Raw genomic sequence first — 24,473 nt, 5'->3', positions numbered from 1 at the left:
AATCCATAACTCTTCTACTCTGGGTGAGCTCACACTTGTTTAGTGTCTTCTGCATCCATTAACGTGGCTTGGTGACTCAGCATCCATGGGCAGATAGGCCGTTCTTCACTCTTCTAGGCTTCTGACCAGGACTAGTTCAGAAGGAGGAATCAAGACTAACATGAATCTGAGTCTCACAGATATGGGCAACTTTGTATCTAGAGCTGCTTCTTCATAAGTAATAGAATATTTACAGTAGGTATTGTAAAAATGGGCAATGGTAGCACTCAGGGTTGTCTCAGAGTGGCAGCTGTTGTGAGTGCTCTTTGTTTAACTGGGACTGATACTGTCTTCCTGTTGACTGTATTTACTGGATTTGGCCTACTTCATGGATCCCAAGAAGATGCAGAAGTTCAAATACTGCTTGAAGTAAGTGTATTAGTGAAAACTCTGGTACCAGTGGAATCCCGAGTGTCTTAAGTAGTTACCTGGATTTCTTGATACATCAGTTTCTTGTACTTAGCCTTTAGATAAACTGATGACTTGTGTGTTAGTGTGTCATCAAGGAAAGTGTTGCCTTTTCTGTAAAGATGATTAAAGTAAGGTGACACAAGCAAGATTCTTGGGTTTTTTGTATGGAAATGGATGTTGTCATTTTGAGGTAGATGCTAAATTGAATGTGTAGTGATTTGCAGTCCTGAATTCTTCTAAGGATATCCAGATTGTCATGTAATTTTAGGTTGGGGTTTTGTTTGGTTGGTTTGCCTTTTTTTTTTTTTTTTTTTTTTTAATAAAAATACAGAAACTCACAACTGGATCTGTTATAGGTATTTCATCTAATCAACTAGGTGTCATTGTTTTATATCTATTATCCAACTCAAGATAGTGTTAGATATTCCAAATGGGAAAGACAAGATAAGTCTTCATCCTATGAAAGTGGAATAAAAAGAGGTGAAATTATGAGTTTAGAATCAAAGACTTAGAAATTCTGCAGTTAGGGTAACACTAAAGTAGCATGCTGTTATGTTTAAAAGTGAAGGTTAAGAGGAAGTTAGCTTGGTAGCAGTTTAACGCAATAACATACAAAGCTTTAGAAAAAAGTTAAAAGAAAATAATAATTAAGGATTTAGAGATAATTTATATAAAATGCAATGTGAGTTTACCAGAGGTGAATTGTGGCAGAACAGCACAAGAGCATTCTTTTTAAAATGAACTGTGTTTGCAGGTGGGAGATTTAGTAGCTTTTATCTATCTGGTGTTCAGTAAAGCATTTGTTACGGAACTGATACTAGAGAAATATTAATGAAACTGAAAAATATGTTCCTTAATGCTTTAATCTTTTGTAATTGGATAAGAAAGCAGCACTTCTTAAAAAAAAAAAAAAAGTTACAATTGATGGGCTTCTTAACTGAGTTTTAAGAACTTTACATATCTAACGTCATTGTTTCTGATTTTCAAGTGCTAATCCATGTGTGTGCTCACAAAGAAAGAGAATATAAACAATGTCTAATACTTGAAACTGAAGTTAAGACAAGTGAAGAGATTATTTGAATTCTGCAAAGAAAAAAATTACCAAAATACTTTAATATAAAAAGCAGCTTACAGCAGTGAAGCTAACTGATGGGCCTAGTGGAGAACATCAGGTTTAGAGGAGTGAATAGAAGCATGAACAAGATTATGAAAGGGTAAGGGCAGAGCAAGGGCTGAGATGAGGTTTACAGGGCAAAGAATTGGAATAATATGTATAAAATCCCAAGGTTTAAAGATAGGAGAAATAGTGCAGCATTAACAGGAAGAGAGATAAATAACAACCATCAAATTAACAAAGGAAGTGACATAACAGTATGATAAGGGATACTAATATTCTCTGTATAAAAGTGGAACTTTTTGACATCAATTGACATTGAGTTAGTAGTGGAAGTCGACTTGGACTAAATGAGCAAGGGGCAAGGGTGATGTGAATTCAAAGGCAAAAATACTGTTTTGTTTTTAACACCTCACAGTTTGAGGATACCTGTATAATTATTTGCCTTACTCCTGAATTGCCAAATATGCCAGTCACTTTTGGAAGAGTGCTGTTACTTGGCATTAAATTTGTAAGCTAATGAAACAGAAAGTAAGGTGCAGTTTTTGTAATTGCAGCATGTAGTGTGGATCATGCAACTCTTGAGAGAATTTTAGGGACATGGTTTACTGGTGGATTTGGCAGTGCTAGGTTAACAGTTAGACTCTGTGATCTTAAAGGTCTTTTCCAACCTAAATGATTCTGTGAATTAAACTCACAAGTTTTACATAACTGTTACTGAAGAAAAATCTAACACATTCTGATAGATGAGTTCTAAACAAATAATTCATAAATAAAGATTTTTATCCTGGTTTCCTAGGGAAACAAGGCTCATAGGAGCGTATTGTTTGCTTTGCTTATCAGTCTTTTCATCTACTATTGACTTATGAAACTGGTAGCTGGTTTGAAATCACTTGAAAAAAAAAGAGGTGGAGGGTCAAAAATACCTTCCACTTAAAACCGGTGGCTGTGTGGAGAAGAGAGCAAATTAGTATGCTTGAAGCAATCAGAACGTTGGCATTGTGTATTCATTTTGGCAACAGCCAGATAGACTGTCCACAAATCTTTGCCAGCTGTTGGCACTACATTGCTCACTCTTGCTCTGCGTTCTGAGGAACATGGAAAGAGAACAGAAACTGGGGTTTGGGATGAGTTAATGCATCTCCAAAACAGTGAACGAGGCTCCATTATTTTCTTATTCCTGATCCTGTGATTTTTACAATCTAATTTTCTGCATTTAACTGAGAATCCCTGAAGAGCATAGATTTATTTCACCTATACTATTAAGGAAACCCAAGGGATTAAAATATTTGTTCTTTTTTTTTTTTTTTTTTTTTTTTGTCGTTTGAAAGACCTGAGAGCTGAAGTTATGTTTTTATTTTTAATGAAACTGCCTACTATTTGAACTACAATCAGTTTGAATGTTTCCAGAGTTAAATTAGCAATACATGAGCAGTGTTCTTTTGTTTGCTATTTACAAATTGATTCCTTACAAGCTATGAATTTGTTCTGTATGTATTTAATGCATGCAGTCTGAGTGTTATTTTAACCTTTTAACCTTAATTGTTATCTCCTTATTTTCTTAAAAGATACTAAGAGGTCCACCAAAATATTATATTAGATGCATATTCTTAATAAATCAGTTAGCAGTACCCTAAGTACAGTCATTACAAAATCCCTATTTACTTCCTTAGTAGAGGCTCAGTCTTTAAATTTCAAGATCACCTGTTATCTACTCCTATAAAATTCCAACTAGAAAATGGTAACTCTTGCCAAACCAGAAAGGATACAAAAAGTTTGTGAAAGATTTTACTTAAATCTCAGCTGCTAGCATTAATAACTAAAAAAAAAAAAAAAAGTTTCACTGTCTAAAGATCATGTAAGCAAAAAGCAAATAGAGCCTTAAAAAGAACAATCGTAATCATGTTTGTGTGTAAATAATCATGTTTGTGTGTAAATGAATACATTTAATGTGCTCTTTGGGAGAGGCAGCATTGAAAAACTACTTTCTTGCATCTAATGCAGGCTGAAATCCTATGTAATTTCTGTCTCTGAATTGTTGAATCAGTGAGTTTTGCCTGTGTAATTGACCAATGTCTAATGAAATTTCATTAGTTTGTAAAGATGTTAAGCATGTTACATACAACTCTTTTTTTCATTGTAATATAAGATTTGTTCACAATTCTCATAGTAGAACTCAATGGAGGGTAGAAGTGTTAATGGAAAAGGATTAGGCAAAATATATCTAATCTGTACAGATGTATTTCTAATTGTTATCTAAAATCTTCTCAAGGTGGAGTGGATTTAACTTTGTTTAATGTAATCTGTTCAAAGGGCATCTGCAGAGTCATCATGTACTAATTTCCACTGTTTTGTTACCAGAAAAAAAAAAGTTGGTTTTCTTTGAAGGCCAAAAGAGGTCATTCATGAATGGAGAAGTCAGGTTACAAAGGGCATTGTCTATTTTGCCTTCTTTTTTCTTTTTTCTCTCTTTGCTTCTATTGGTAGCTGCGGGTATTATTTATAGAATACTTGAGACTTCCAGGACATAACAGGTAAATCATACTAGTCAAGAAAATTAGGAAATTGTCTACTAAAACACCATCAAAGTGGATTTCCATAGACTTAAGTGTCTTACTGTATAAATTTAAATTTGAATTATGACTAACACTTGTTTTACTTCTGCTTACGTTAAGAATGTAATATATTATGTAGGTGTTGGCTTTTGTTTGGTTGTTGGTTTTTTGTTGTTTGTTTTTTTTTTTTTTTAAACCCGTATGTACTCAAGCCATTACATGCAACTGTTGGTCAGAAAGGATTGTGGAAGGCTATTTGATATTTTGGAAGCTGCCCAGTGCAGTGGATCGCAGGAACAACCCATCCACTTTTCCTTTGTGGAGAGGCACAAAAGGCTGGGGAAGACATGGGACAGGAGTAGTTGCTAAAGCAAAAAAAGCACTCTCCTATGTGAAACATGCTAAATAGTTTGTATTCAGTTTTGTTTCATATTGAAGTGAAACTGATTTCTCAAGCATGTTATTTGTAACAGAAGTGTGAGGTGAAGAGGAACAAGGAGCCGTCATAGCCACAGAATACCAGCTGGCTGCTGGCTACACTGTGTGCATGAATATTGATTCATTTAAGATTGAAGTATCTGCACTAAGCAGAGTTCATTGTTGTGACTTCAGACAGCATAAATTTAAACGGGAATCTCTCACATCCATGTGAGTGCTGTAACTCAGCAAACAGGAATTCAAGGGTCTCCTGACTGCCTCACATTTTGAGGAAGAAAAACCAAAACACTAGTCGAGGTTGTCTAGTTCACTTGCTTGCCAAAGGCAAATGAGCAAGTGTACTTAATGTTATGCTCTGAAAATATAGAACTAAGAAATATGTATCCATCCTTAATTTATAAAAATAAGTAAAAATGAGTGGGGACTTTAACGAACAAATATAATATTTTTTTATCTTTGTTTAAACCTTGAATGAAGTTTTAAAAACAGTTGTACCCTTCTAGAACATGTGTGCTGTCAAGACAGAGCGGTCTGGGTGTTGCAAACTTCATTTATGTCATACAGTTTTAGTAGTTACAATGGAAGATCTTTCGAAATTGTAAATGTCTAGATTATTTTTAGGGCAAAGGGTCATTGTTTTGTTTGGAAGGTCATACATTTCCAGTACATGGCAGTCTGATTTTAATTCATATGGCCTCAAAGCATATGTAGGTGCATGTGTTACATTATCCTTTCATATCATTTTAATTGTTCAGAAACCTGTTTTTATCTCACCTTTCACATTTCATCTTTATGGAATCTTTGGTGTATACATTTATGGATGATTTTTACCTCACAGATTTTCAAATCTGTATGTGTACAATTTATGAATTTTCTTTAATATGAAGAGTTTCCTTTGTATCTCTGACTGTAGATTTGATTCTGAGCATGAGACTTGTCTGCCTTTGACAGTTTTCTTTTTATGTTTGTTTTGGGTTTATGTGCTGAAGAGAGATGCTTAACAGCCAAGATTTATTCAAGTTTGTTATCACTCTGAATGGGAGATTGTGTCATATTGGGCAGCTGATAGCCAAGCTCCTCAGCTGTAAGGGGCTGGTAAATAGGTGTTGCATCAACTAGGAGGGGATTTTGGCCATATGATCAGGCAGACAAGCAGTAACTATAAATGGGAAGCTACCTAATTAACACCTTTTACAGCCAGAGTTTTTAGTTTACCTCACTGTCTGCACATAGCCCAAAAATTTGCCAGTAAAGATTTTACAGGACACAGTGTTGAAAACCAGGGTAAAGTCAAGGTAAATGATACTCACTGCTTTCCCCTCACCCAGTCATTTCACTGTAGAAGGCTGTCAGGTTGGTTGAGTAGTTTCCCCTTAATAAATCCATGCTGACTACTACCAGATAGCATTCCTGCTTTTTGTGTGTTTACAAATGGTTTGCTGCAGCATTTACCCTATGCAACTTGCAGACGGTGGGCAAGTATTTTTACTTGTGTGTGTGTGCGTGTGTGAACTGGCTAGAGAAATAAACTAGATTGTTAATAGGATGCGATGGTCTGCATTTGAGCAGTTAAGACATGGTATTTATTCTTAGAAATACAAATTGGGGTCAGAGTATCCTTTTGTCAGTCAAAAATACTCATCTACAAAGAGATACTGAATTTTAATATTGTAGGGGGTATACATTTATATAAAAATATATATTATAGTTGTTATATTTAATGCATGTTACTTTTTTCTTTGAAACAACTCTGATATTTTTATATATAAAAATGATAATTTCTTCTAGTACTGTTTTATGAAAGAATGTTGTGTTTACTCTGTAGAGCAATGTGTTTCATTACATAATGGCTATACATTTATATTTCAGGGAACATAGAAAACAGTTTGTTACTGTGTTGTGTGGGGTTTTTTTTTAATAGAAAGGACTGTGGGAAAAATAATGTATTACTAATATCATTCTCATGTAAGTTCACAACACTCCTCCTGTGGTTCAAGAGAAATGCCTTGGTTACAGCTTGTTAAACAACAACATGAAAGTCAATTGTTTGAATTGGAGTGTATCTTCTATCAGTTAGCATTTAATCAAGTTTCTTCCTGATAACTCTATTGACAGAAAACTCCAGTTTAGCTCTTAGCTTGCTCATGCATTTGAATTTCAAAGAATTCATTTGTTCACTTGTCTACCTGTGACAAACAGAATTAATGTACATGCAGGGTAGTCCTCCACTTTCTGTGACAGCAAATGGGAATGATGACAGCTAATGCTGAAAAGCCGCCTCCTGGGGAATTCACACTCTTGGAGGAATTTGTTCATATGACAGTTTCCTGTAGTGCTAATCTTTTGAGGAGGCAAAGTTTCTAGGTAATGGATGTGGGTTTCTCATATATCTCATATGTATGTCATTACTAGAGTTTTAAGCTCTCTAAAATTTTGAGTTTTACTTTTTTTTTTTCAGTAAAACTTTAATATGTAAATCCCATTTTTGTTTAAGGTAATTGTTTTGGATAAAAAAGACAGAGATGTATTTTCAAAGTTTTAATTTATTGTTATTTCTCTTTAGTTTCAGGCACTGCATGCTGTATCGCACACGCTGGTTTTACTGGGAAAGAACAACATACTAAGAAATTCTTTAATATCTCTTCTACTATCAGAAGTACGTCAATTTGCTGAGCAGCTCTTGCAAGCTCACCAGGTACTGTCATCTTTTCTTTTGGAGAAAGGCCAAAGCATGGTATTGGGTATCTGTTCGGACTGCTGGAGAGGGAACATGTGATTTCCAACCCAAGTTTATAATATGTTTGAATTATAGTCAGAAAAGGTTTCATAAAAGCTGGTTTTGAACAACATAGACAATGAGCTGTGTCTTATTTTAAGTCACCAGTAGCTTACCAGAGTTACTGATGGCAGTCAAAAGTGAACAGACTTTAAACAAACGTAAGGATAGGGAAGTGTGTAATAAAAATAAAATCAAAACAAAACACAATTCGATTTTAAGTATAAACGAATTGCTTGTTTTTAACATTATTTAATCTCACCTGTTTCAACAGAATTAGTCATCCCTCCTTTCAGCAGAGTTTTTACCAGTGGCAACGCAGAATTCTCCCGAGCTCCACACTGATGAAAGGCTTACACTGAGCATTGCACTTTGCTGAGTTAGTTGCTACAGTACTACTTAACCTTGCCATACTGTAAATAAGTATTGCTTTCATATTTGGTACATAGAATTTACTTCTAAAAATTTCAAAAGGAAGTTTGACTCTTCTTTAGCTCCGCTTTATGTTGGAAAGAATCGTATATTTGATTTTAAGATAATAGTAAGCGAGACTACAAAGCTGTGTAACTTGCAGTTGAGAAGATGGAAGGAAATTAGTGTCTTGTGATTTTGATCGTAAAAAATTAACTACACGAGTGCTTTTGATTTTTCTAATGGCAAATTATTTTATTACTGGCTGTGTAATTCATATATGTATGGGAAGATAGTAAAAAATTCTGTTCATATATTAATATGGAGAAGTTTGTAATTTAGTCTCTGAACAATTCTTATACCATAGCTGCTGATATAATAAATTGTTTAAATGCCAGTCTCACTAAGGCGGCTTAATATCCCTAGTTGATGTGTGCATTGTTTGTTTGTTTGTTTTCAAACCTCTGGGAAAGCTGCTTGATTTCCTTACCACCTCCTCCCACTGTCAAGAAATGGAATTCTTCTATTGTACTTCCTGGAGCAACTGAAGAAAGTTGTACTGAGCACTGAAAGGAAGGTATCTGCGCAGTGGGAGGAAATGGGAGGCAGTTTCCAGAGGGACAGAAATTTGTACTTTATTGGAGGGGAAAAAAAAATATCTTGTGAATTTATTCTGTTTTTTCATACTTAATATATGTGACCTGAAATTTGGGATGGTAAAATGCACTTGTTATTTGACTCTTTCAGCTTCAGGATCAAATCCTTCTCCAGGTTAAGTCTTTGTAACCTGCAGCCCTCCCTCTCTCTAGTTTTAATTACCTTGCATTTGTGCTTGCTGCAAATCTTAGCCATTGTCAGTACATCCACAGTACTGATTTTCAGACTTTCTACTACCAAGAGCCTCAAAATACCTCCCACCTTTACAAGTGAGGAAATCTATGTTTATTATTGTTCAACAGGAAGCATAGAAAAATTTTCTGACGAACACTTAAGCTTCACTTTCACCCTTTTTCTTTAAACACCCTTTTCTGTTCACCCAGCAAAATAATTTAATTCACTCATGTTCCAGAATTTAGAGCCATGTTTCCATCAGGAGAGTTTCCTGCTCTCCTTCTGCTTCCTCCCACTAAGTTGTCAGTTTGCCTTCTGCTACTGAAATGTGGTAGACCCTTTTTTCTTTTTTTTTCCTCCTCTTTTTTTTAACTGAAATAGTAATTTATTTATTTATATTTTCCTCACCCAGCATTGTAAGCACTTCTTGAAAATTAATGTATCTTGATCAAGCAACCACAAACCTTGGCCTGAAACAGGACTTTCATATAATCTTACCAAAGCTTATGGGGTTTATTTTTTGAGTCTTTTTAGAACATTTTGCATTTAAGTGACCATCACAAGTGAGGTTCAGGCACTTAGATGGATACTCCAATGACTCAGTAGTCTTGAAAAGTTCAGCCTCCAACACAGTGTTGGCCTTTTTCTGGTAATAGTGAAAGGTTCAAGGTGGCTGAATTTGAAGCCACAGAAGCTGTGTGTGTATCTGTTGCTGACATTTTGTAGGACTATAAGATTTTGGAAAGCTGCAGTTTGTGTGGGGAAAGTAGTCGAAATTCTGGTTTGCTTAACTTGCTGCGCAGTCAATGTTTTGAAAGTCTATGCATTCTTGCATTTAGTCCAATAGATGTATTATGTTCATTTACAAACCCTTATGCATTCCGTATGTGATAATTATTTCTGTAAATGCTGCTTAACAAAAACCTTTCTACTTATCACAGTAGGACACTATAAACACTAGTATTTTTGACAACCTGATTTACGGACCTGCTTCTCAATGTTTCTGACTTTGTTCAGCATTACTTTTGCTGGGCATGATTCCAAAAAGAGTTAATTTTTTTTTTTCTTGTTTTGTAATCAAGACTAACGATATGATATCAGTTTGAAATATGCCAAATGACAGGTGTAAAAAAATTCTTCATAAATTAGAATTTGTGAAAGGATAATACTTTGCATAATCAGACGTCATTAGCTGACAAGTATCCTAATCCTGTTTTGTTACTTAAGCAAAATTGCTGTTAATTGCAAAGGCGTTTCATGTCTTCCAGTTAAGACAATTGAATTAGGGACTATGAATTTTAGTAATGATCAGAGATGCGCAATACCTGTTTTATTTTTGTCTTGTTTTTTGTTTCTTGTTGCTGTTGTTAGATAGGAGAAATAAAGAAATCATCTGGGCTATGAATTCAGGTTAGCTTGCAATTAAATTTTAAATATTTGGTGAAAAACAAATTGAAAAAATAGCTTACTCATCCAAGCAAATTTATGGGGGTTTTTTGTATAATTTATTTTTTTTTAAAGATGAACATGTTTTCCAACACTGACTTGGACTGAATACAAAATTCCTTTTAATTTTTCTAGATTAATCATCTAGGTATCTCAACATTTCTGTTTTAACTTCCTCATTAAGACTCGAGCTCAGCTACAAATACTTTGTAAAATGTTTGCATTCCACAATATGCAACTCTGTATTCAATAATTACTTTTACAGGAAGTGTGTTCAGCTCAGGTTATGTAGGTTTGTGGATATGTCCTTTGATAAATATGGAAAATTTTTTACTTTAAAATTCTGACTGATTTTAGTGAGTTTGTTTCTGTGTCCTCTTGGAACAACCTTATCTGTCTATGGCCCACAGTTTTAAAAAACTATCTGTGCTCCTAGCTTTACAAATTAAAAAAATAGGTTGACTGTAGGAGAGTGCATCTTATGAACTGCATCGGAAAAATAGATACTCCTTCTCTGATTTTTATATTCTTCACTAATTGACTATCATTAATCTTATAATATATTTCACATTAAGTTATCATATTAATAATAAAATTTTGTTTAATATTTGGACAAATATTCCCATATGTCAATATAGAAAATAAAAATAAGTAAGGAACATGTAAAATAGTATAGTTATCCTGATTTTTTTTCCGCAGTTAAGATTAATTTCATGGGAGTAAACTCTCAAGCAAATTAGTAGTTTACTTTAATTCGAGTACTTCATCATGTGCTTAAAGTGAAGCTCCAGCCTAGGTCCCCTGAAGGGTCACAAGTCCTGCCAGCAAGCCTACTCCAGCCTGGGCTCCCCTCTTCACCGAGCCAAAGCCTCCTTTGGGCTTCTTTGTGGAAGCAAATGAAGGACTGAAATATTCCTGTGCCTGGACACTGGAGAACCTTTTTTTTTTTTTTTTTTTTTTTTCCTGGCAGGCCTGGAAATTAGAGAGATTGTGAATGTCAGAGTGCACTAGCTCGTTGGTAATCAATCCATCAGCAAAATTGAGTTTGCCTGGAGTTATGTTCAGCTAGATAACAGAAGTTTTTAAAGTGCTAAGAACTGAGCTTTTAATGTCAGGGTTTGTCTTCATAAGCCATTCTCCATGCAGACATTCTGTATCCAGTGGATGCTCTGGTCAGGTGTGGTACTCACCATATGCTTTATTCCAAATGCTAGTGTGACTGATGTGGAGAATTCTTCAGAGAAGCTCCTCTTTCCAAGCAGTCTACTTCATTTATGCAATATCTCTAATATCTTCAACCATAATGTTTATATGTGTTGTAATAGAGTTTTTATATTTATTAGGAAAAAAAAAAAAAAAGAAAAAAGCTATTCTGCTTTTCCCAGATATGGTAGAAAATGCCTAAAATCATTAATTGTCAAAAAAAAAAAACAGCTGAGAATATTATGGAACTAGAAAAGGTATATGCATTTTGCAGTCCACTGTTGTTCAAGATACTAAAATGGCTATCCAACACATTTGGCTATAAAAACTATAAAAGGTCTACTGTTGAATTTACTAATGCATCAGATTACCAATACTTCACCCAGGTAAAAGAAAAAAGATTGATGATATGTAGACCTCATGAAAATAAACTTATATCAGCATATCTGTTCTTCCTTTTTAAGATGCCATTTATTTCCTTATTATGCTGGTAAGTACAGATTGTAACATATTTCAAATAGCGAACGGTTGAAGATACTGCATAATAGTGCTCTGGGTAAATGGAAGATTAATTTTTATTTCATGTGACTGCTGATGCTACTGGTAACAGAGGAAACAGTGGCTGGATAGGATAATCAGTGGATCTGCATTTTGTCTCATAGATGTAGACCTAGTTTGGAGATACAAACTTGTAAAAACATTAAATTTTACCCTGTAAACAGGAGTGAAAGAATCAGTCGAGATTCAGTGTATGTTGGGAGTGTGCCATACATCTTTGAAGTGTATACCTGCTTTTGCTGTTTATGTCATTCCCTATTACAGATGAGATTTTAAGATGCATATGCCAGAGCTGGAAAATGACAAATGGTTCATGTGGTTTCTCTCTTTCCTCTCGTACTGTCATAAAATGGTAGCAAGGAGAAAGGAGTTTAGAAGCTTTCTTACAGAACTAAAAGGTAGCAGGGCTTTGACTGCACTTAAGTGCTTGACAAAATTGAGGATGACAATCAGAAAACCTCAGGTGTCCTTGGGAATACAAACAGCAAGTATTGTTTACATGAGGAGAACTCTATATTACTGTTGACTACGGAATTATTACTCTTAAAATTGGTGAATCATCTTGTTAATGGAAACATAATACTGAAAGAGGAAAAGTACTTAATTACAGAAATCAGATTATATCATACTTGAACAAGTAAATAAGTAATATTCCTGGAAATATTTTTGTCTTGAATCGTGCACGAAATGCAGCCTTAAAAAAAAAAAAAAAAGGCTATTTGAATTCTTGATACAATAAAAAACAAGTGCAGTGAAAGCTGCTTTAACTTCCTTATTCTCAGTGTTAATTCTGTCCTTTTGCTATTGCTTTTTTTACAGCTCAGTTAATCCTTTTGCATGCTTGAAAGCAGAATGAGAATAAGGGAAAAGTATCTGATTTTTGCGGCTTATGTAGTATACCTGGAAGACCATTTGATTATTTCTTAATCTGTGTCTCCAAATAGGTAGTTTTAATGCTTCTGTTAACTTCCTTTCTTCACAGTGCATTCTTGCTTACTGACTGTGATTTGCAAAATGTAATGATGTTACAGAAAGTTAAGCACTGCTTCTTCAGTGCTTTTGGATATTGGAGTTGTATATGTGAATTAGCATATATACCACATGTGCTCTTAAAAGTTCAATTTACAGGCAAGGTAACATTTTGTTACAAATATATCCTCTGATTTTCTTTCTTCTTTTGGAGAATTGTTTAAAGCCTTCATTACGATGTACTTTTAGTACAGCTTCACTAACTGCTTTTTGGGATACAATATAAATGTACAGTTCCTGTGTCAATAGCTTTGCAGTTTATTTGATGCTTTGGTATTTAATAACTTGATAAAGTGGAAAAGTGAAGAGTTGTAGCCCCAGAATTTCTAACTAGAGATTACTGATATAATGGATTTCTGTTTGGAAGAGTAATTATAGTTGATAATTAAAACTGACTTTAAATAAGAGCCTAGTTAAGTATAAAAAATGTAAATGCAAACTGTGGAATTATAGTGAATACTGCTGAAATCATCACTTCATCTTTCTTTCACAATATCCTTCTCATTTTACAGGACACTTTAATATCTTTGGATTTCTTAGCTTCCCACTCACCTGCCCCTCTCTAAGCCTGTGGGACAGTCCTGTACAAAATTACTTAGAACATCAGCTTGCCCCACTGGAACCTCGTTTATTGGTTTGGGGTTTTTTTGCTAAAAATACCTTTGAAGCTGTGTTTATCTACCTATAGAGCTTATGCATAACTGTCACAGTACAAGGAAGATTAACTGATGTTTGTTCAGTGCTTTCTAAAATGTTAAAGTACTTTTAAAAACTCATTATCTAGCTCACTGTGAGATGTTATAACCATTAAGCACATGCACAGTGCCATATCTTCTGCAGCATGCTGTGGTATGCCATCAAGCATAGAAAAACTGCTGCTGTTCTCGGCATGTTCTTCTTTGGTAAGCCATGCTTTTCCTTATGAGCTACAGTGAATGCCACCACACCCAGAAAGTAGCTGCTGTCCCATGTTGTGTGTGCAGATGATGTACAAGTGATTAATAGAGTAGGTTTATGTCTGTGATGAAAGGGTTGGCTACCTGGAGTTTGTTTTGTAGCTAAGGTTGGGATTATGGTTTGCATGGCTGAGATCTGCAGTGGGTTAAATCTGGTTTCATAGCTTATCTTAAATTTAGCTTAGATTTTGGGTGACAGCACTTATGTGGCTAGTTAAGGCTTGATCTAACAGGGCAGCAAACTACTATTAATGCTGTGTCCGGAGGGGGAGGCAGATTTCAGGACTAATGTCAGCAGCACCTCCTGTTCATTGTTAGATTGACAGAAAGCGAGCAGCAGCTGAGCATGTTTGGATCTGAGTGTTAGTGACATGAGTTGCTGAATTGGTGTTAAGGCAGAGACCAAAGCTAGGATTTGTGCAGCAGAGGATGTTTTGCTAAAGTTGGAGGTATTCCAGAAAGAAAAGTTGAAGTATGCTTGGGCAGGATATGATTTATATGACTTGATTAGATTTAGGATTAAGACATTGTTGGTTGCAGTCTTGTTGCCTGTATTTCATCCAAGTCCAAGATACCTTTGCTGGGCTGAACCACAGTTGTAAACACATGTGCACATATACACAGTCACAGAATAATTTGTGGCAGCACAATCTGTATTACGTATCTTGTGGAATTATTTCTTTCCTGCTGAAGTATACATTTGAAACACATGTAGCACTGGCATTACAAAATTAAACACAGGAACTAATGTAATTGAATCCACTCCAGTTTAACTTCCTATTATGTAAGAATGGATTCCTTTCACTTGATTCTAACAATGATACACATAGGGAGAAATAAATTGAGTTAAAGGCATACAGCAATAAAATAGGAAATATAGAAGGAAAAAAAAAAAAGTGTGTGTGCATTTCTGCTTTTTTGTAAACAACGGCATCCCAGGCTGCGTGATTACAGTGCAGCCTTTGAAGATTTAGGTTGCATATTTTGAATTTCCTGGCATCTGTCAATCCCTGAACTGAGTTGGTAAAGCACAATTAAACCTTTAGGTGTATTGTCTTAAAAAAAGGTTGTGCTGACCAGATGAGAGGGATCACCTGCCTCAGTTTGCTGGCAACAACACTTCCCCTCAGGCAGCCAAGGATACAGTTGGCCACCTTTCCACAAGGACTCAGCATTGATTTCTGTTCAGCTTGCTGTCTTTCAGGGCCCCCAGATTCTTCTCCGCCCAGTTGCCTTGCAACTGTCAGCCACAAACCTGTACTGTGCATGGGGTTATTCCTCCCCAGGGGTAAGATTTTGCATCTCCATTTGTGGCAACTCAAGATTCCTTTTGGCCAGTTTTTCCAGCCTGTTAAGGTCCATCTGAATGGTAGCACAAACATGTGGTGTGTCCATCACTCCTCCTGTTTTTGTATCATCTCCAAACTTGCTGAGTTTAGAGATGATAGGAAACTCTCATTGTCCAGGCTGTTCGTGAAGTTGTTCAACGGTACTGGTGCCAGTGTCAGCCCCTGGGGTGCCCTGTCAGTGAGTTGCCTCCAGATGGATTTTATACCTCTGATCACAACACTCTGAGACCAGCAGTTCAGACAGGTATCAGTTCACCTCACTGTCCACTTACCAAGCCTGTAAATCTATGGTGAGTACTCTCAATCACCATTTTGTCCATTATATGCCTGGAAATGGCTTCGAGGATTATTTGCTTCATCACCTGCCCAGCAATCAAGGTGAGGCCAACAGGCCTGTATTCCCCTGTGTGCTCCTTCTTGAAGACAGAGTGACTTCTATTATCTTCCAGTCCTCAGGAAACTCTCCTGATTGTCATGACTGTCCAACGATAATTGGGTGTCCTGACCATGACATTTGCCAGCTTCCTCAGCAATCACAGATGCATGCTGCCAGGTCCCGTGGACTTCTGTGTATCCAGTTTCTTTAACCTGATTTTTCTCCATTGCTTGTAAGTGTTCCTTATGCCAGACTTTCCCACTGGTCTCAGGGACATGGGTTTCGTCAAGACTGGTTTTACCAGTAAAGATCAAGGCAAGGAGAGCACTGTGTCTTTTGTCATCAGTTTCCTTGCCTTTCCTTGGATGTGTAGAATAGTTGGGAAGCTTGACAAACCTTTGTGTACGCTCATGTTAGAGATCATACATTCCTTCTGCTGCTGGGGCAGGTATAGTACTGCTGGTTTAGCAATGCAGAGGGAATGGGGAAACCACCAAGGATTACTGGGTCTTGTTTTACATCTAGAGCAGTTCTTGACACTTAGCAAGAGTGTCATCAGCATGGTGGTTCCTCCACTGTGATTAACCTCACTTCTGTGTCCATCCAGATATCACGAATTCTCATTGTCAAGTCTTTTCTGTCTGGTACCATTGTATTACTGCTAGATCATTGATGTTATCACACCTCCCTTCCAGTCACCTCAACCTCATCACAGGTGTCTTGCTTTTACTTCTGTCAGCCCTGGTTACCTATCAATTCCTGTCTGTCTTTCACAGACTTTTAGCTGAGGAGCCGGGAGGAGGCAGCACCAGACATCTGGGGCTAAAGGAGACAAGGAGCTTTTAAGATTGAAGACTCTTTCTCATTTAAAACTAAGAAGTAATTCTAGGTATTTACTGTTGGTTTGGTTTTTGGTTTTTTTTTTCACAAAAGTAAATGGTGTATGATTCCAGTTGGCATTTCCAAAATGGACAGCAAAATTTGAGTAGTGCTTTGAGCTTCTATCAAGTAAATGTATTGTTGAAAGATGGTATTTTACCGTCTGGTGAAAACAGAATAAATTTTCAGATATATCCTGTGAAAAGAATACTTACCTGTCTCAGTAACAAGACAAAAGAAACAACTTTCACACAACAAAATTCACCCACATTGTAGATCAGGTAGATGTTGAATATTAGTGGTTTCTGTCGTAAGAGCTTATTTTCATTTGTTTGTAAATTTTGGCAAATGTCAACCACACAGACTGAAACCTTTTTCTGTAGATGTCTGCCTCACCATTTTTGTATGTACTTTTCATTTTATTTTTGTTTCTGTGAGTTCATGTGTACAAGTTTAAAGAGAAGGGCATAATGTCCACAGCTTTCACAGAAGCCAGTGGGAGCTGTGCTTTGAATTATGCAGTTCTGTGTAATGCGGACGTTGTAAGATCATATCCTAGTCAGCCAAGATTGGTATGAGTGGCTACTTTGATTGTTAAAAAATTCTTTTGTAAAAGGATGAAAGCAAAACCTTTCTCAAGAAGTGATTGTGAACTTAAACTGATATTGGTAGTATGAATAGAATTACAGCCATGGTTGTCATTAAAAAAAAAAAAAAGTAGTAATAATTCTGTATTCAGAGCAGCGACTGAATGCTACACATTTTAAGTCCAGGCATATAACAAGGATAGATAAAGTACTGAATACTTTTTCTTCTAATTCAGCATCATCCATCCTCTACAATAACAGAAGCAAGTACCCTTACAAAAAAAAAAAAACAACACACCCACAACCATATAGGAAGTGATCACATAATTAAAACTGTAGGCATAAGATTGTCAAATTATGCTTATAATGTCATTGTATTAATTTAAAATTACCATTCCTAATAAAAAGCAGGTGGCTAGTAGTACATTAAGAAACTATATAAAATAAATGAGACAATTAATATGCAATATTAAAGAACATAGTCTGAATCATACACCTGAATTTCCTCAGTGTTTCCTGATTCTGCTAATGAATCCTTTGACAGCCTTTGCAGTATGTCCCGCTAGTTCATTCTACACGGTGGTTACTCAAGAGTTGTTCAGCACTACTTAGCTTAGAGGAAGGTGTGCTTTGATTAGTGTATGAGTTTAATGAATCAGCAGTTTACATCTATAAAATGAATTAATTATATGAAAGACAGTTCCTTCTAAACTATGCCAGTCTGTTTTTCTGGAGTGTAGATGCCACTGTAGAAAAAGTGGAGGAAATTAACGTTAAGGAAAAGTATAGAGCTGCTAAGACTTTCCTCGTGCATGGTTTAAGACGAATGAAAAGGACGAGGGTTTCTGCTCCCATAATGTTTTTAGAAGGACACATGGAGATTAAACTTCATACAGAATTCTCTTTTTTACGTAACAGTATTGTTATTTGCTATATGGCATCTTTAAAATGTAGTCATCTTATCTATATATTTGCTATACTAATCATCTTTAAAATGTAACTTTTGAAATTATGGAAGACTTAATATTTTGTCAAAATTTGTCCATTTTCCTTAAATAGTGTTGCCAAAAAGACCAAACTGTAAAAGGTGCTTCATGATGGGGAGTGTGGAATGTTGACCAACATTCATTACAATTATGCTATTATATAACTAGGCATGTTGTGCTATATAGAACCAGTAGATCAAAATTTCAAGAATATATAATGTCTACTAGAAATAATTTTTATTGGTAATTTTTGTTTTGTTTTTGTTTTTAAAGTTTTTGATCTATTTAAAACAACAGCAAATCATACTACAGGGCATTTTCATGTCTGGTAGGGAATTTGCATGGGATTCTTTGTGTGCGTGCTCAATATGTTTTAAGATATTGTTTACAAAATTTGAGTTTCCATAAAATAATATAGAAAAGAGAGGAGTGAGAGGGAAGAGCGGTTGTAATAGCTTTCTGAAACATGAAAAGTTGTTGTGCAAGGAGTAGTCCTTCTGACTCCTGGAGTGAACAAGAATAAATGTATTTGGTGATCAATGTTACGTATCAAACTTCTTTTAATTAAGATATTCAGGTGTGTTCACGATGAACATATTTTGGGCTGACCGACCTAAAGTCTCAGGGTGAGCACTGAGACTAGAACACTTAATGAACTTTTTCAGCCATAAATCTACTCTCCTATTTATATATTCTATTAACATCGATAATTACGTTCAAGGGAGGGAGAAGGAGACAAAACTCCACTGCAGTTTTGTTCTGCTTCTGAGTTTTGGAAGAAATTGAAGTGCTATTTTAATTAAATGTGCAGATGCTAGTTTTGTGGGGATTGGCATAATGAGGATTTAATAATTAATGCTGGTAGGTCAGGAAAGAGGTTTTACAGAAAATTTACAAAATTCAACTCATTTTAGAAAATTACTAACACGTTCCACAGTCAGGATTTCAAAGTGCAGAAGGTTAAAACTCTCTTCTTCAGGAAGTAATAAAAATTCAGGATGTAGATTAGATGTGTCCTGGCAGGGATTTCTAGCGGGTATATTTTTTGCGCAGAAGTGACTGGTTTGCGTCAGAGGAAGTCTCTTGGGGTTTTCGCATTTGGAGTCCTGTGAATTCTATATTTCTTAGGCAGATTACTTTTGATGTCCCTGCTTATAGTCAGTATTCACTGTAACACCTGTGTATAATATATTTTATCTATAAAGATGGAGAAAATGATAATTTTAAGAGAGGTCTTGAAAACTGGGAGAAAAATGCAGCTGAAGACTGGACTGCACCATTGATCAAGACCTTACACGGTCCTTGTGCTTCATTACAGTGGCGCTGTGCATTTGTATAAGGATCTGAATAATGAGTTGCTTACAGCTGTATTCACTTGAATAGCATTTCAAATAATATGTATCGTTCTGGGTTGTTTTATGCTAATGACAAAATTAATAATATTCAAGAGTCCTTTTGCTCATTTTTAAATATTTCTATTTATCATAAGAGCTGTTCTTCAAAATGTATTTTAGCATACATTTCAATTTTAGAACATACATCTTAACTTCCCTGCAAACAATTTTAAATGCATTTGAAAGTAAAATTATGTTATTGATTCATAGATTCTGAGGTCAGATGAAGTCATTTAGTTCAAGCTCCTTTCTGTACAGGCAATAAATTTTTCCAGAAGTACTGAAAGCTGTTATTGATTCTCTTCATTTTTTACAATGATTCTTCTCTTCCTTCTTTAATAATAGCTTGTGATTTTTTGCCCTCTATCTGAGCTTTATTGCCTAGAATTAAGTAATAGTTTAAGAAAAAAAAAAGTCCTGATCAAGGCTGATAGAATAAAATGAAATGGTAGTACAGCTGCATGAAGTTCTATAGTGCTATACGTAAAAATATGTAGTAAGCTAGGTAAGTTATGAATGAAGAGTATGTAATTGTTCAAGCAACTGGTTTCATGTTGAATCAACCTGAATTGATAATATTATCTAAATATTGCGGGTTTTTGTTATTAATTATGTATTTATTAAAATATTTGAGAAAAAAAATCCATCTGGTGGAAACAACATTTTTACTAGAACTCATTTGAAAGAAACATTACAAAGGCCTAGAATACTCCGAAATTTTAATTATCTGTTAAGATAGTTAGGAGTTATCCAGTCTTGAATGTGTTGTGGTCTGATAGCATTCTGTGTGCTGCTAGTCCTGTTTTAACTCAAAAAACACATCCAGAGCCTGTTGGAATGGCTAGAGGACTCAATTTTTCAGTCAAATTGCATTAAACCTTTGGACATAGAATATGCTAGTATTATACGGGTGCTGAGTTTCGGTACTTTTTGGGTACTTTTAAAGTAATTGAAGAAGTATTTAAGTCAAGAATTGAGATTTTGTTTACACAAGTGTAATTGAGTTTCCTATTATCTAGAATTTATAATTTTTTCTTCTACTTCACACAATCCATATTTTGTATTCAGTAATTTTTATTGTGGCATGTAAGACATGGTTTGATCAAATTTTGTTGTTTGTGAAACGTGAGCTCTTAAATAATGCTACTTGCACTTATCAGTGATGTCTGCCATGCTTGTCTCTCCTACATGATGCTCTGAAATATGGTTCTCTACATCTGTCTATTTATTGAAAGGGAGTAAGTACCATATTTAGCAGACCTGAAGTACTGTATTTGCATTTTCAAACTTATGGGCCACTTCTGTTATGATTCCTGTAAAAAGTCAACAGTTACAGTAATACATATTCAGGAACAAATACAAATGTCTGGTTTGAAGAGAGAAGAACAAACCTTAATAGTGTAAGTTGTCTCTACTATTTTGCAGTAATTTTCATGTCATCTGTATTTGCTTTCTTTGATTCCTCTTGTTTGAACAGTTTTAAATTGCAGCATAAGAAATTCAAAGAAGAAATTGAGTGGAGATTTTTAGGGATTATCAGGTTATAAAAAATAAGGTATTTGAGACTGGTCCAGCAATTCAGATTTATTTCTTCTTAACAGTGTTGGAATGGGGAAGAAAATTTATGGTGTTAATGCAACACCCCAAAAGATGTAGCCAAAATAAGCTGTACTAACCATAGCAAAGATGAAAAATACGTGTCATACTTACCATGGCAAATCTTTTTTTCTTTCTGGTGACAGGCAAAGCAACTAGTGGGGGGGTCTTGTTTTTCTGTATGAGCTTGGCACTTCATGAGTCTTGGGTCCTGTGGGACAGCACAGAACTTTTTTCTGTGTTGAGGCATATTGATTTAATTGCTCTTGTGGTATATTAATGGTCTGCAAGAGCAGCAATGAAAAAATTTCTTATCAAATTGTGACTGTTTCTATCACTGGCAAATGAAAAACTATTTTTTATTCAGAAACCTGAATAGTTAAATGTAAAAGCATTGCATCTGAAAACCAAACTCAGATATAGGCAGCCAGTTGCAGTTGACATATTTCTAACAAGACCTTGAGGGCTTTGTTGCTGTAGGGAAATACTGCAATTAATGTGAAATCTAGTAAGTGCACGTCTCTCCTCTAAGTTAATAAATAAAACATAGATGGGTTTTATTAGCTGCCAATTGTATTCAGAAACACAGGCAGTGAACTGTGATACTTAAAATAAATTGGCATCTTACAAATACTATTTGAGAAATAATTATAGTCCCTGAAATGATTAGCCATAATAATAAATTTTACTTTTCCCCTTCTTCATGTTATTTTAAAATTAACTAACTATAAAAATTAAACTATGATTTTGTGATTTAATCAAGTATCTGTTGGTGCCAAGATCTTTGTGGTGTAGAGGAAAGGTCTCCTTCCTTTGATATGCTTTATTTGCAGTCCAAACTATTAAATATTATGTTTGTATTGAACATAACACTTTTTGAACAGGAAACTTTGTGTTCTGTAATATTCAGCATGAACATAGGAGACAGAACTGTGCTCCAGTTAATTAATAACTGTACAAGCGTAAAGGAAATTCCATAGCAGACAGGCCCTATTGCCTTTCTGGCAAATGAAATATCCTGTTGAAATAGATCTTCTAAGCAGTGATCTAGGCCTTAATATACATGTTTGATATTTTAATATGGGTCTTGACGTATATTAATTGTGAGAAATACTACAAAGGTTCTCTGGAAAGAACTTGATACCTTCTGTTAATAAAGTATTAGGCTGTTGCAGATGATGTTCCGGTCACAATATCATATAGAATAGAAATGTCCTTTTCTTCTTCCACTTTAGAATTGGAGGAGAAACCACTATTTCTGGTTTATTTCCGTAACTACTTTGCATAACTACTAATTTTCTGTGGTTTTACTTTTTTCCTAACACGTTTTAAAGTTATTACTTTTTTTCTTTAATTCTACTACCTATATTCTGTGATCCCTTTAGCTTTTGTCATCATTTACTTGTGTTATAGTTTTTTACCTTACCTTACCTTCGGTGCCATTAATTGCCTCTTTTTCTGTTCCCTTCATATAGATTATTTAATGTTTAATCAGTGCTTTCACATTTTCTTCTAATGGGTTCATTTTTACATCAGCATACTTTGTAATGTTGATACTTGAAAAATTCAGCTTACAAGGAAAAATAATGACATTCGTAGTTTATCATCTTTAAGATAAAGCTGTGTATCTTTCTGAAAGACAATTAAATTTGTTTTCTGGGGAAAACTACGTGATTTTTTTCTTTGAACTTTCAAATCAAGCAGTGTGGTCTTTGTGGTCCCCTCTAGATTTAAAATTGAAGGCTCTGTAAAATCATCATACTACATTATTTAATACTTTCAGATATATGATCACCAAGAACTTGGAATTCTTTTTTCAGGGTGGGCTGGTGAGTCACTGTCACTGTCCATTTGGCGTTTTGCTGTCAGCCAGGTTTTGCTACCTTTCTCACAGCTTTTTGCAGCTCTGTCAACTTTGCATTTTTAATAAATGTTCCCTGTCATTTCACTGCATGATTTGCTCTAAGACTGTTGATTTTCCTAGTTTCAGAGCTTCTTAGTTTTGATTATGTTTACAGCTAAACTACTATTAATCTTATGGTTTTAAAATATTTATAATTTTATCTTGTATGATTCTCGATTTAAAAAAACAACATAAATTCTTTGAACTGTAAGACTAAGTGCTAATTTACAGAGGGCCACAACTGAAAAAAAAACAAAACAAAACACAATTTGTGCCGAGTTCCCAGTGTGAAATCTTTTAGCAAGCTCCTGGTACAGTGCTGGGAAAGAGGTGAATATTTCAGCAATTGGATACAATTGGATGGGAGACAGCTATTCTAAGAAGTAGGAAAAGTTAAATACATTGTTTTTTCTTTTTTTTTTTTTTTTGTGCAACTTACCTGTAGCGTTGCAATTTATAAACCCAAAGCGGTTTCCTTAGTTTAAGCACCTGAATCTTTTATTTCAAGTTGGAAATGGGAAGGAAATTTGCATATGTCCTTTTAAATGAAGTCAGTGTGTACCATTGCTTCTGCTATTCCATTTTCTTACAGGGAATTACTTTCTTAGGAAATTATAGATATGTACAGCCTAATCAGTGATTTAGACTAACAGATTGCAGTGTTCTTCACAGCTTACTAAATTCTCTATTATACTACTTGAAATACCGCTTATATAATATTCACATTTGATTAACAAGCACATCAAAAACAGTTTGGGACTAAACAAGGAATGTGATTCATAGAAAACACTTGTCTCTTGTGTCACTTTCCACAACACTTGGACAACATACAAGGATTAGCAGCATAGTGTGACTCTAGTCTGACACATTATGTTTTTCCAGTCTTGCTAAATCATGGTTTCCACATCAAAGCTACATTTAAGTATTACCCTTATGCTAAGCTTCTTATAGGTCATTTATGTTTGTATTACATTTACTCATCTTTCCTTTTGTTTGCTTACACACACCGTTAACATCCAGAGTTCCTGCTGACAATAGACTATCAGATTTGCATTAGTCTTTTAAGCATCTGTGTCACTATATTCTAGTGTTGCTACTGTCGTGCTACATCTTCCTAAAGCAATTCTGAACACGATTGTCTGTAGCAAATACTGCAGCTACTGGCATAATCACTGTAGTTGAATTACTAAACTTTTTCAAAGAGACTTGCACAGAGTCAAAATAAACCTAAAAAATGTACCTGTGTTCCTCTGGAATTTTTCCCCCCAGTCAGTGACTGTCGTCTCAAAGGTTTGTAATATAAAATGCAAGGGGAGCATTCCAAATGAACAAGTCATTGACTGCTATTCAAAACTGCTTACAAACATGAATATTATAAAAACTAGTAGAATGGCAATTGCAGTCTCTGTAGAATATTAACGTGCTACTTTGCATTAAGTCGGCCTTTGTTATGAGTTCATTTTATAGGTGGGCCAGTATAGATTGTTTTCAATATGGAATATGACATGCAGTGGTATTAAGAAAATCTAGTTGCACATATTGCCATCTCTTAATATGCAATTAAGTACAGTTTTAAATCCTAAGATTAATCATACTGCATGCAAGAGCAGCAAATTAAAAACCACTCTGAGTAGTT

At 35.1% G+C, this 24,473-nt stretch overlaps 1 protein-coding gene across 2 annotated transcripts in view; it reads left to right on the top strand.

The window, feature by feature from the left end:
- The window catches only part of MEI4 (meiotic double-stranded break formation protein 4), a 131,836-nt gene that overhangs the window by 86,344 nt on the left and 21,019 nt on the right, over positions 1-24,473 (top strand). For both annotated transcript variants that reach the window (XM_071806845.1, XM_065833162.2), the window contains one exon: positions 7,121-7,252. In XM_071806845.1, the coding sequence (XP_071662946.1) occupies positions 7,121-7,252 (132 nt within the window). The remainder of the gene's footprint in view (positions 1-7,120; positions 7,253-24,473) is intronic.

Source organism: Patagioenas fasciata, chromosome 3, assembly GCF_037038585.1.
Source record: "Patagioenas fasciata isolate bPatFas1 chromosome 3, bPatFas1.hap1, whole genome shotgun sequence".
Taxonomy (NCBI): Eukaryota; Metazoa; Chordata; class Aves; order Columbiformes; family Columbidae; genus Patagioenas; species Patagioenas fasciata.
This window is presented reverse-complemented; position numbering and strand designations above follow the sequence as displayed.